The 14459-nt window shown below is 44.1% G+C and overlaps 1 protein-coding gene across 1 annotated transcript; it reads right to left on the bottom strand.

Annotated features, from left to right (window-relative positions):
* Positions 1-716: 716 nt before the first annotated feature.
* LOC145067458 (uncharacterized) lies at positions 717-1262 on the bottom strand. The gene has a single exon (XM_079014596.1). The coding sequence runs from the start codon at positions 1260-1262 to the stop codon at positions 717-719; it is 546 nt and encodes a 181-aa protein (XP_078870722.1).
* Between the last annotated feature and the right edge of the window lie 13197 nt (positions 1263-14459).

The raw sequence follows: 14459 nt of genomic DNA, 5'->3' as shown, positions 1-14459 counted from the left end.
TCGTTTAGCTTTCGATAATCGATGCACACCTGCCAACCGGTTACCGTTTGTGTAGGTATGAGCTCATTCTTCTCGTTTGTCATGACTGTCTTCCCTCCTTTCTTTGGCACTACTTGAACCAGGCTAACCCATGTACTATCGGAAATCAAGTATATGATCCAGACATCTAATAGCTTGACAACTTCTTTCTTTACCATTTCTTGCATGTTTGGGTTCAACTGCCTTGGATGTTGCACTACTGGCTTCACGCCTTCTTCAAGGTTGATCTTGTGAGATCAATAAGAAGGACTAATTCTTTTTATGTCAGTAATTTTCCATGTGATGGCATTCTTTCTTTTCTTCAACACCTTTACGAGATCTTCTTTTTCAGTTGGTGTAAGGTGAGAAGCTATAATCACGGGGTTTTGATCACCCTCATCTAAAAATGCATGTTCTAAGTGTTCCGGCAAAGTTTTCAGCTCTAATTTCATGTTTTTAACACTGAACATGTTGATTCTAGTGACGGAACTCGTCGAGTTGTGGCCATTCTTCTCGTCAGATCGCGACTTTTCGTCCCAAATCGCCGAGTTTATCTCTGAAACTCATCAAGTTGAGTTTTCAGCATTTATGGTTAGTTCGTCGTATTCGCTTTCTTCGAGGAGCATTTTTATCTCCTTTATGTCTCTTTCAGCATCAAAGTCGTCTTCTGAAGCAATGGTGGATTTAGTCGACTTGTCTTATTTCCATTCCTCCAATAATTCTTCCAAAATGTCCACCGAGAAGGCCGTGTCGTCACTGAATTTAGAGTGCTGCATGGCTTGATCTACTCCAAAAGTAACTGAATCTTCTCCTACCCGAGGGGTAAGTTTGGATTCCCTTATGTCTACTATGGCGCATGCGGTGTTTAGGAGGGGTCTTCCAAGAATGATCGACACTTGATAGTCTTCTTCCATATCTAGCACTATGAAATCCGCAGGAAATACGAACTTATCAACTTTCACTAATAGGTCCTCACATATCCCCCTTGGAAATGTCACCGTCTTGTTCGCCAGATGAACTGCCATTAGAATCGATCTCGGCTCCGGAAGGTTCAACTTCTTAAAGAATGAGTATGGCATAAGATTCACACTTGCCCCCGAATTGGCCAATGCATAACTAGTAGCTAAATTCCCGAATTGGCATGGAAAAGTCAAACTACCCGGGTCACCCATCTTCTTTGGAAATTTACTCAATATTGCGGCTGAACAATTTTCATTAAGAACCAAATTAGATGCCTCCTCCATCTTGTTCCTATTTTTTTAGTAGGTCCTTCAAGAATTTGGCATACTTGGGCATTTGTGTAACCTCCTTGATGAAAGGAATGTTAATTTGAAGGTTTTGATGCGCTCCAGGAACTTTTTATAGTCTTCATTCTGTTTATCCTGTCTAGCTCGGCTCGGAAATGGAAATGGAGGTTGATACAGCTTAACATGAGGTTTATTTTACTCATCAGGTGAAAAACTCATCGAGTTCTATTCTGGAACTCGTCGAGTTTTGTCTACTGTTGGCAAATTGGGTTTTCTTTCTCTTCTTCTTGCACGTCCATACAATCTTCATTCTGGATCGGGGTCGGAGGAGTGACTATTTTTCCACTCCTAGTAGTCATAATGATTATGTGTGCGCCTTTCGGGTTATGCTCGGCGTTGCTAGGAAGTCCACCAGGTGTTCTTTTGTTGAATTGTTTCGCTAGCTGCCCGAGTTGTTTATCTATGGTAAGGATTGAGGCATGTTGATTTCGAAGTAGCGCTTCTTGATCTTTCATCATGTTTTGTTTCTCCCTTATAGAAGCATCGGCTTCATCATGTCTTTTTCTCAGATGCACTCGCAAAATGTGCAAGCATGGCTTCAAAATCCGTCTTCTTCTCTTGCACCGACTCTTCCTTTTGATAGAACCCTCTCACCTTTTGCCTATACTTTTCCTCTTTTGCCTTATTATACTCATCATATGGTAGCCATTCTTTTTTCGTTTCCTCCGATCGTCATCAAACCTATCACCATTCGAATAACAAACTTGTGCTTTCCAGTTCCCGTTCTCGTCAAGGTCACAATCTTTAGTAAGGTGGGGCCTGCTAATATTTTCACATCCCGCTTGGATGACATGGATGGATTGGTCCATCTTTGTCATCCTACGATCCATGCTCTCTAACTTAGCCATCACTGTTTCCATGTCATTGGAAACTAAGCTCATCACACCTCTAGTTGAGTCGTTCCTTGGGTTATGATATTCTCTAGAGTGTTTAGAGAATTCTTCAATCAATTCTTTTATAACTACAGTTGCCTTCTTCGTGAGTGGTCCTTGGGAGTCAAGGAGTTGCCTGGTTGTCACATTCACTCCATCATAGAATATAGAGAGTTCTTGCTGAAAGTTTAGGTCATTATGAGGGCAGTTCCTCAACAAACCTTTGTATCTTTTCAACGCCTCATAGAGTGAGTCTCCTCCTTGTTGTTCGAAGTTTGCAATGGCTTTCTTCAACTTTGTTATTTTTTAGGGAGGGCTGAATTGATCAATGAACTCTTCGCGCATCTTAGCCCGTGTTATGATGGATCCTGGAGGTAGTGATTTTAGCTTATCTTTCGCGGCTACCTTAAACGTAACCAGTAGCATACGAAGTAGAACAGTCTCGCAAGGCACATAAGGGATGTTGAAGTAGTCGGCTATGTCATTGACCTCACCGATATGCTTGTATGTGTCTTTGTGATCCTTCGCATAGAATGGGATGTCCTTTATTTGGGTGAGTATGTGACCTTTTAGCTCAAAGTTCACAGTTGCTAGAATCGCAGGTTGCACGAGTCCTGGCTCGGTATCGTCACACATTCTCCTATTGTATTCTCCCATGGGTATGTCTGCAATGTCGGCCATCTCTCTTTCTAGCTCGGGTTCACTTTCTTCTTTAAATTCAGGTGTTTCAGGCTCGAAATCTGACACCTACTCATCTTTACCGCTTGATTCTCCTATTGCCTTGTCCTTCTTTTTGTGAATAATTGATTCCGGATCATCTACGGGTGGCACTACTGTAGAGCTGGAACTCCTAGTCATAAACTTCCTGAAACAAAACAGAAAAACACGTGTAAAATGAACAAAACGAAGTAAAAATGAGTCCAACGCAAAAACAGAAAAACTAAAAACAAAATTTTAAAACAGAAAAACTAGTAACTTTATGCAAGATAAATCTCGCACAAACGATCGATAACACTTGCAATTAAAAATAACTATTTGTTCCCAGGCAACCACATCAAAAACTTGATACGTGTGAAATGTACTAGTTGTAATCCTACTAACTTAGACGCAAAAACAAACACACGAAAGTTAGTGTGCCTATCGATTAGCAATATAGTTCAAGCAAGTAGGGTATCGAACAAAGGGAACGGTAACAATTAAAATAAATACTAGTATTACCTAATAAAACAAGTAATAAAAGGGGGGGGGGGGGGTTCTCTAGTTTTTCAAGAATAGAAACTTAAGCAATCAATAAACACTTAAATAAAAGACAATTAACAAATAAATAGAATGAAAAACAACTAGATTCAATAAGATAAAAGAGACTTCCATTTAGATTTCGATTCACTTATTCATATGGTTGATTTTGTGGCAAGTGCAATGGATTAATATATCAATGATTACCAATTTCTAATGTTATTGGGTTCATGTTCACTATTACTAATCCTTTAGCAAACAAGGTAATTCAAGCAGTGGAAAATTGATTAAACTAACAAGTTTCCTAGTGTTCAGTTCGAATCAAGTAAGACTTGTAGTATTAGTTAACTAAATTTGTTAATTCAATCAACTCATATATGGTTGTTCATCACGAATGCTCACACAATAACATACTTATTTTCTAGTTAACCCTGGGTTCAGGTTCACTAACACTAGGCATACAATCTTGTTTTCACAAAACTATATGGTTCAAGCAATTAGAAAGATATTCATACAACTTATTAACGTTACCATAAACGGACACGTTAAATGTAACGGAAAGCATAACAGAGATGCTATTGCGCCATAACCTTGGCCAAGACCCAGTCTCGGCGTGAGTGAGCCAGACCGGGGTGACAGTTCATTTTCCTTCACGAGGGAAGAATATTCCCCGTGATATTCTCATTCACTCATGACCAATCAGGATGTGACAAGAAGCTTAGGTGACGCCCAAAACTGACGTCACCAGGCAGTTAGTTAACGTGGGCATGATTCTCCCAGTTAAAGGAGGTCACGTCTTACACTCATTGGACAAGGTCCCCACAATCCATTATAAACAGGTATAAAAGGATCTCTTCCGCCTCAAGGGAGGGATCCATCTTCTCTCTCACGAATATTACCCTAAACTTCTACCTCTCAGAAAACTAACATGATCGTCATAGTGATGTCCCAGGAGAACACCTGGACATCCTTTAACGATTCTTCTGGGTTGTGTTCTCGCGAAAGCTTCCAGGACAGATACATCATCCGACATCCAAACCGTTGCAGAGCATGTCACAACATTTGGTTCCATACAGACGTATCCTCGGAGTGATACAACCAATAGACAATGTTGGTTCTCCGTAAAAGGGGGATCTAAAACCAACAACATATGGGACAGCAATAGAAGATCTGTTAAGAATACCGATGACGTTAAAAAACGACCACCACCACGAGTGTAGCACACAGGCCCCAATCCAGGTGCTAATGGCACGGGTCTCGCCGGTTACAGAAGAAATAGCAGAGCCACTACTATAGAGCAGTTTCTGGCAATTGTCGCTGGATGTTTCATTGCCTCAGATGGCGATATCACATCTCGATCTATTGCAGACAAATCCTTATAATGGCATAGAGGTACTCACTATCTCTAACTCTCGTAATAGGAACACACCTCACTACGTGAAAGACGAGATAGAGGCACTCTCGAGAAACCTACTCAACATTAGTTTCTCGAGCAGCGTTCCCAGACCATCGAACTGGGACCCACGAGATCCACTCCTTATATCTGGATTCATTCGTAACACGAAATTCCATCGAATATACATTAAAAATGGTAGTTTCTCTGATATATATACTCTATGAGCATTGTTTCTGGCAACTACCAGATGCCTGGAAGGAGTGACTATAGCCCCCAACCGGCGGTCCATTAGTAGGATTCACCAGGCATAGCTTGTGGCCATTGGGCACTATTCGGCTGCCCTTAATGTTGGTCAGCCATGATGCGGGGGACCGAATCACAAGAATAATGAAATTCTCTATGATCCGGTACCAGCATAACTCAACATTCTGCTCAGACGATCGTCAATCTCCTTACTGCACCTCATACCATCGACGATCCATGGCATCATTAAATTTAGCACACGCCAGGGATCGGCGACGGTCCTTGCCGTAAACACCAGGGCACAACATTGCCACCAGATCATAGCCGCCCCGGAGCTTGTGCGAGCACCAAAGAAGTCCAAGGAAGGATGTTCCACCGAACAACACCAGATAAACATGGAATATCCAGAACAGCTCGTGTGGATCGGTGCTCACTTATCAGACGGGACCAGGGCATGGCTGGTAGCACTCCTCAAGCAACATTCCGCCATTTTCACCTGGAAACCAACATATCTGACAGGCATTGATCGACGGGTTATAGAACACAACCTTAATATCACGCCTGGAAGCAATCTGGTTAAACAAAAAAAAAGAGGGGCCAGGAAACAAAACGAAACAAGGCCATAAACGCAGAGGTGGCCGATCTGGTGAAGGCTGACATCCTCAGGGAAGTAATGTTCCCAACATGGATCGCAAACCCCTTCATGGTAAAGAAATCCAATGGGTCATGGAGAATTTACATTGATTACTTGAAACGTAACAAAGCTTGACCAAAGGATTGTTATCCTCTCCCAGAGATTGATCAGAAGGTCCAATCGCTCAAAGGCTTTCAGCTCAAATGTTTCCTTGACGCGTACAAGGGATACCATCAAGTACAGATGAAACAATAGGATGAAGCGAAAACTACCTTCCACACCGAAAAGGGCACCTTCTGTTACCAGAAAATGTCGTTTGGACTAAAAAATGTGGGTGCTACTTATCAAAGGCATGGATAAAGTATTTGTTGATCAAATTGGTAGGAATATCGAAGTCTATGTCGATGACATGGTAGTTTAGAGCCGCAATGAAGAAGCACTACTCCACGATGTGGAAGAAACTTTCCAAACGATAGCCAAAGCGAAGATGAAATTAAACCCAACTAAGTGTATCTTTGGAGTAGAGGAAGGGAAATTCCTTGTGTATCAGATATCCAAGGAAGGAATGCTGCCCAATCCCACCAAAATCCAGGAGTTCCTCGAGTCGAAAACTCCTCACAACCTCAACGGTGTATAGGAGATCAACGGAAGGTTGACGGTATTGGGAAGATTCATCGCCAAATCCGCAGAAAAAGCACTCCCTCTATACCAAACACTTAAAGGGTGCATAGACAAAAAGTAGTTCGACTAAACAGAAAAAGCGGATGCGGCATTGCAACAACCGAAAGATGCTCTACACCAACTACCGACTCTCGCCTGCCCGCTACCAGGGGAAACGCTATAGATACATCAAGCAGCTTTCGAAGAAGCTATCTCCTCTGTGTTAGTGGTAGATAGGGAAGGAAAGAAGGTTTACAAGGGCCAGAGGTCAATTACACGGCCTTAGAAAAACTAGTCCTCACCCTGGTATACGTTGTCAGACAGCTACGGAGGTATTTTCAAGCCCACAAGGTGGATGTTCTGACTAGTTATCCGATAAAGCAGGTGTTGCTAAGGCCAGAAAAGTATGGGCGCCTGGCCAAGTGGGCTATAGAATTAGGCGAGCATGATATCCATTGCCACCCTCGGACTAGCATCAAGGCCCAGACCCTCGCAGACTTCCTGGTTGAAATTCCAGATACCATTAAGGGAGTGCCGACGACGATCTTCGTCGACCCACTTGAGCCTGAATTCGGAAAAGAACTCTAGAAACTATACACCGACGACGCAGTAAGCAAGGAAGTTTTAGGCGTAGGCCTGATCCTACGAAGTCCCAAGGGTGAAGAGATCACTTATGCGCTTCGATTCAACTTCCAAGTATCAAACAACGAGGCAGAGTACAAAGCACTCTTAGCAGGTCTGAGTCTAGCCGAGGAGGTTGGTGCAAAACAACTAGCGGTCCTCAGTGATTTGTTACTTGTCACAAACCAAATAAACAAACTAGGGTATATTGGCCAGACGTGTACAATGACGCCTCAGCCCTAACCAAGAGATGCAAAGAGTGCCAAGCATTCGCTCATTTCCAAAATCAATCGGCCATGCCTTTAACTAGTTCCATCAGCCCCTGGCCTTTCCACAAATTTTTCACATTTTAAAAACATATTTTCATTCATAAACATTATAAAATCTCATCGTTCCACATATCAATCCATATAACACAACCCAAGATCATAATGTATAAAAACTCCTCATGTATGTACTGATCATGCCGGCGCCTTCCCGCGATCCTCACTGGTACCTGAAACACATAACACCAAACATTGTAAGCATAAATGCTTAGTGAGTTCCCCAAAATACCACATGCAACACATATTAGCCACTCAAGGCTATAACTCTGTATGACCCTCTGGTCAAAGTTTCTCAGTGGGACCCTCCAGTCCGATAACTTTGTGGACCCTCTGGTCCTAACTCTGTGGACCATTCGGTCCTAACTCTGTAAACTCTGAATCACATATAGCACAAAATCACATAGATATCACATCATGTAATAGAATACAACATACTCTGTCACATAACTCTAATTACCACTCTAGGTAAAGTATAGTGAGAAGACTCACCTCAGGTAACTTAGTAATTCTCGAACTCGGTAAAATCTGGTCTAACCCCCGCCTAATCACATGGAATAAGCACTCTAATGAATACAACCCTCAAGGCTAGACTAATACCTCTCTTAGTACTCTCAGAAGGGTAAAAGACCATTTTACCCCTCTCATGGCTCAAAGACCCTAACATTGACCAAACCCTAAAAGTCAACAAAAGTCAACGGTCAAACTTTGACCAGACTCGTCGAGTGCACTCATGTGACTCGGCGAGTACATGCGTGTCCTCTTCGCCCATGGTCCTCACTCGACTCGCTGAGTCAACCCTACACTCAACGGGTTATCACAGGTCGCGAATCGCGGGGCAACCCGACTCGACTCGTCGAGTCCCTTATGGGCTCGGCGAGTTCCTCCCATGACAACACTCATCTGACCTCCTGAGGTCAGATCTGCTTCTCTAATCTATATATATGACTTCCCCATGACCAATAAACACGTAAAGGTCGAATCTTGCTACACATGCATTGCTCCCAAGGCTTATTTTGGTGAAATCCCTTCTAACATGGCAACCTATGTCCATTTCCTCCATAGAACCACAAAAAGCATAATGGTTCAGGCTCTCTGGACCTCAAGCCAAAAAGTGGGGGGTTAGAAAACCCTAAATTCAATTCCCTTAAGCAAAACAGAAGGATAAGATCGAATAGCTACCTCAAAATTGAAGATCCAGCTAAAAACCCACTGAAATGCAATCCTCTTGACCTTGCTGGAAACACTTTCTCCTTGCAAAATCACACCAAAAATGATCACAATAGCTCAACCTCTCTCACAACTCAGTCAAGCTCTCTAGGGTTTCTCTCTTAGGACTAGTAGCCGCAAATGGAGGCCATAAAGGCCTTTAAATAGGGCACAGACCCCGAGAATTAGGGTTTCAATCCACACCGCGGACTCGTCGAGTCCACCCTTTCCGACTCTTCGAGTCCGTTCATTAATCCAATCAGCAATTGTGGTCCTACTCGACGAGTCTACGACTCAACTCGTCGAGTCCCTCTCTTTTTCTCAAAAATAAATGATAAAATATAATACCTGGAATTCCAGGTGTTACAATTATCCTCCACTAGAATCATACTTCTCCCTCGAAGTCTTACTCCACAAACAACTCTGGATGCTGCTCGCGCATCTCTAACTCCGGCTCCCAAGTCAGCTCGGACCCTCTCCGATGTTCCCACTGGACCTGCACCAGGGGCACCTCCTTGTTCCTCAGAACCTTGATCTGCCGATACACAATTGCAACTGGCCTTTCAACATAATTCAGGATGGCATCCACCTGAATATCCTCCAACGGTACCACCGTCGTCTCTTCAGATATACACTTCCTCAACTGAGACACGTGGAAGGTATCATGGATCTGACTCAACTCCACAGGTAGCTCCAAATGATATGCTACACTGCCTACCTTCGCGGTCACCCTGAACGGACCGATGTACCGAGGCCCCAGCTTGCCCCTCTTCCTGAATCGGATCACTCCTTTCCAAGGAGATACCTTCAGGAGTACAAAATCCCCCACCTGGAACTCAAGCTCGGATCGTCGCCTATCCGCATAACTCTTCTGGCGACTCTGAGCTGTCAACAACCTCTGTCTGACCTGTTATATCTGCTCAGTCGTTTGAAGCACTAACTCAGTGCTGCCCATCACTCGCTGCCCGGCCTCTCCCCAGCATATGGGAGTCTGACACCTCCTCTCGTACAACAACTCAAAGGGAGGCATGCCGATACTTGAATGGTGGCTGTTGTTATAAGAAAACTCAGCCAACGACAAATACGTGTCCCAACTTCCTCCGAAGTCCATCACACATGCTCTCAGCATGTCTTCGAGCGTTTGAATCGTCCGCTCACTCTGATCGTCCGTCTGTGGGTGGTATGCGGTACTAAAATGCAGTCTTGTACCCAACTCCTCATGGAATTTCTTCCAGAATCTGGAAGTGAAACACACATCTCGATCTGACACGATCGAGATCAGCACTCCATGTCGCGATACCACCTCTCTCACATATAACTCTGCCCGCCTCTCAGCAGAAAAGTTCTCACTGATAGCAAGAAAGTGAGCGCTCTTCATTAGCCGATCAACAATCACCCAAATTGCATCGACTCCCCTCGCAGTCCTTGGCAATTTGGTGATAAAATCCATGGAAATTTATTCCCACTTCCACTCGGGAACTTCAAGTGGCTACAACTTTCCATGCGGACGCTGGTGTTGGGCCTTCACTCTGCGACAGGTCAAGCCCCTCTCTACGAACCACGCGATATCCCTCTTCATACAGGGCCACCGATACTCCCTCTTCAGGTCCAAATACATCTTAGTGGCCCCAGGGTGGATCAAGAACCTCGATCTATGCGCCTCCTCCATCAGAATGGTATGTGCCCCGCCTCCAAACAACACCCAAATCCGACCCTGAAAAGTCATAAGCCCACGGCTATCGCCAACGAACTCAAATATCTACCTGATCACCCGCTCTCTTTTGCGGTTCTCCGGTCTCATGGCCTCTATCTGGGCCTCCCGAATGGTGTCCAACACCGGGGTCATCACTGCCAATCTTAAACAAACATCTCGTAACGGGGCACTCTCCGCCCTACGACTCAGGGCATCGGCTACCATATTAGCCTTGTCCGGGTAGTACAGGATCTCACACTCATAATCCTTTACCACATCCAACCATCTCCTCTGGCGCATATTCAGGTTGGCTAATCCATCAGATACTACAAGCTCTTGTGGTCCGTGTATATGTGTAACATCCCCCTTTGGCACGTATCACAATATTGTCCGCTTTGGACCGCTCGGCACGAGGACTTCCCAGGGGGTCACCCATCCTGGTACTACTCCCGCCCGAGCACGCTTAACTGCAGAGTTCTTATAAGGAATGCTTAGTTCTCCCACAAGAACTCTGCAGTTAAGCGTGCTCGGGCGGGAGTAGTACCAGGATGGGTGACCCCCCGGGAAGTCCTCGTGCCGAGCGGTCCAAAGCGGACAATATTGTGATATGTGCTAGAGGGGGATGTTACAAATGGTATCAGAGCTAGGGCATGGGTCGATGTGTTCGACGGGGACGTCGAACCCTATAATGGGGGGTGAAAGTGGGTTAGATCTGATCCCACATCGGCTTGGAAGGAGAACGAAACCAGGGTGGATCTTCAGGTCCAAATACATCTTAGTGGCCCCAGGGTGGATCAAGAACCTCGATCTATGCGCCTCCTCCATCAGAATGGTACGTGCCCCGCCTCCAAACAACACCCAAATCCGACCCTGAAAAGTCACAAGCCCATGGCTATCGCCAACGAACTCAAATATCTACCTGATCACCCGCTCTTTTTTGCGGTTCTCCAGTCTCATGGCCTCTATCTGGGCCTCCTGAATGGTATCCAACACTGGGGTCATCACTGCCAATCTTAAACAAACATCTCGTAACGGGGCACTCTCCGCCCTACGACTCAGGGCATCAGCTACCATATTAGCCTTGTCCGGGTAGTACAGGATCTCACACTCATAATCCTTTACCACATCCAACCATCTCCTCTGGCGCATATTCAGGTTGGCTGATCCATCAGATACTACAAGCTCTTATGGTCCGTGTATATGTGTAACATCCCCCTCTGGCACGTATCACAATATTGTCCGCTTTGGACCGCTCGGCACGAGGACTTCCCAGGGGGTCACCCATCCTGGTACTACTCCCGCCCGAGCACGCTTAACTGCAGAGTTCTTATAAGGAATGCTTAGTTCTCCCACAAGAACTCTGTAGTTAAGCGTGCTCGGGCGGGAGTAGTACCAGGATGGGTGACCCCCTGGGAAGTCCTCGTGCCGAGCGGTCCAAAGCGGACAATATTGTGATACGTGCCAGAGGGGGATGTTACAAATGGTATCAGAGCTAGGGCATGGGTCGATGTGTTCGACGGGGACGTCGAACCCTATAATGGGGGGTGAAAGTGGGTTAGATCTGATCCCACATCGGCTTGGAAGGAGAACGAAACCTTTCCTTATAAAGGGGTGTGGATACCTTCTTTGTCACAACGCGTTTTAAAGCCGTGAGGGCAGCAGATCCCATAAGAACTCTGCAGTTAAGCGTGCTCGGGCGGGAGTAGTACCAGGATGGGTGGCCCCCTGGGAAGTCCTCGTGCCGAGTGGCCCAAAACGGACAATATTGTGATACGTGCCAGAGGGGGATGTTACAGGGTGGGTGGGGTAGGTGGGGGTGGGTGGGATGGACGTTGTGATATTAGTTAAAATAACAAAAAATGAAAACCGATAGAAAAATTCACATCTAAACGCGTTTTTTAATTTTCTGAAACACAAAATGAAAAACGAATACGATTTAACTAAACGCATTTTCTAAATTTTCCAATGAAAACGAAAAACGAAAATTGAAAACGGAAAACAGAAAACAGAAAATGAAAACTGGTTTTCCGCAACTAAACGCACCCTTAGTATTTTAACAACTTTAAAAGTTTATAAGTTTGATAATAACGTTTATTTAGATTTTTGTGTAAATAATTTATAAAGTATAAGAGAACGTGATAAACGATTTATATTTTTAAACACAATATTTCTTGTGTTTTACTTGTATTCCCCTCCCCCCCCCCCCCTAAAACATAGAAAAATTTTGGAAAAGTGTAGGGGTACGAACTCACCTTAAGTGTGATTGCGAGTACAATCTAGCTAGAAACTGACAGCGGTTCATGATCGTCGGGCTCGGGAAGCGACACGGCCTTCGGAAAACAAGAGAGATGAAAGACTTTTGGTGTAAGGAAGGAAATGGTCGAGATTTCTATTTATAGGTTGATTTTTGGTCTCTCGCTTCGTGAGCCTCACATGCTCATGTTGTGAGCTTCCATGAGTCACCCCGTAGACTTCTTAGGTGTTTTCTACCATCAATTAGTGGCGTTTTGACTCCTCACATCGTGAGAATTCAAGCTCACGTCGTGAGCCTTTAACGTAGACTTTTCGTGTGTCTTCTAGGATTGAAAAGTGGCGTTTGACTCCTCACGTTGTCAGTCCAGTCAGATTAGGGTTTCTGACACGCGTCATGTTCTCAGACAAATGTATCTTCGGAAGGTCATAACTTTTGCATACGAGCTCCATTTTTGACGTTTTTATATCCACACGTAGGTATTTCCGAGTACTAGAACTTTCTTTTAGACTTCAATAGCTAATTCTAAGTCTATTATAAATTCCACTTGTTATAAAGGCTATAGTGATAGAATTTATCATAACTACTTCATGCGAAGTCAGATTTAGACATTCTATATATTTTTGGGATCGTATAGACTTGTAGTATTGAATGAAAACTTCTTTTAAAGATTAAAGTAAATTGATTATAATAAGTGTTTTTTATATTTATGGGAATTATCTTTGACCTAAATTTGACTGGTGTTACAATCATGAACAATAATGGCCCAACAACCATCATGGTGACACAACATGGTTTAATCCTTGAGAAAAAACTACTTCTTAGCATCGTTGAATGATTTTGAGCATCATAGAGGACTTCATAGCATACTTGGTTCATCACAGACCAAGATGGTCAAACTTGCGCCATCATGGCACAACAATAACTCCTTGGCGCAACAGCATATCCAGATGGCACAACAAGGAATATAGATGGCGCAAGATCATCAAAATTTGAGCAACGACATCACCATGGCGCAACAGGAACATGCATGGCACAACAAGACCATGCATGGCACAACAACAAGCATGATGGCGCAGAGTAAACATGATGGCGCAAGAGAGAGCGTCATGGTGCAAAAGCATAACTCTTGGCCCATACCTTTATCATATGGCACAAAAAGGTTCCCTTGTTGCTCCATATCACTCCCAAGTGCTTTAAACTTCTTCCAGTTTCTCCAAACCCCCTTATGAATGATCCTTCCTTTGGCACTTGATCCGTTCCTTTGTCAGTCGATCCATTCCTTTCTCAGATGATCCGTTCCTTTGTCACATGCTCCATAAACCCCAAGTGCTCCATTTAGTTCCAAGTGCTCCAAATGTTCCATGAACTTGATCCAAATGCTCGAGTCACATTTAACAATCTCCACCTTGACTTGATTATCCTCTAAACTCCACCTCGAACAAGAACTTGTTCTCCCTTCCTGCCATTCGTCCCCGAAGGGACCTATCTCCTGTGAACATCAACCAAGTCCAAGCAAAGATTGAACTTCTTCGTGGGCAACGAATTTTTCAACATATTTTTTGGGTTGATCTTGGTATCAATCTTCAGTATTGAAAACTTGTCTCCTTCCATAATATCTCGAATGAAATTCAGCCTGACATCAATGTGCTTCGTCTTCTCGTGATACACAAGGTTCTTTGCAAGACTCAAAGCACTTTGACTATCACAATACAAGACAGGCTTCTCCACCTTCAGACCAAGACTCTGAATAATCCCTTGCAACCATATCTCCTCCTTTATTCCTTCCATCATGGACATGTACTCAGATTTAGTTGTAGAAAAAGCAATGGTATCATGTAACATTGACTTCCAACTGATGGCACATCCGAATAAAGTGAATATGTAGCACGCCCGTGACCTACGCTTCAATAAGTCACCACCATAATCAGAGTCAACATATACCACTAAGTGACTCTTCGTATTTTCTCCATACACCAAGCAAACATACGTCATT

The sequence above is a fragment of the Lactuca serriola genome, chromosome 8, assembly GCF_051521515.1.
Source record: "Lactuca serriola cultivar US96UC23 chromosome 8, Lser_US96UC23_V15, whole genome shotgun sequence".
In the NCBI taxonomy this organism is placed as follows: domain Eukaryota; kingdom Viridiplantae; phylum Streptophyta; class Magnoliopsida; order Asterales; family Asteraceae; genus Lactuca; species Lactuca serriola.
The sequence above is the reverse complement of the archived record's forward strand: the minus strand, read 5'-3'. Positions and strand labels throughout refer to the sequence as shown.

What these genes read in the sequence shown, in the direction of transcription:
- LOC145067458 (XM_079014596.1), bottom strand. Translation starts at nt 1,262, where the DNA reads ATGGAGGAGGCATCTAATTTGGTTCTTAATGAAAATTGTTCAGCCGCA.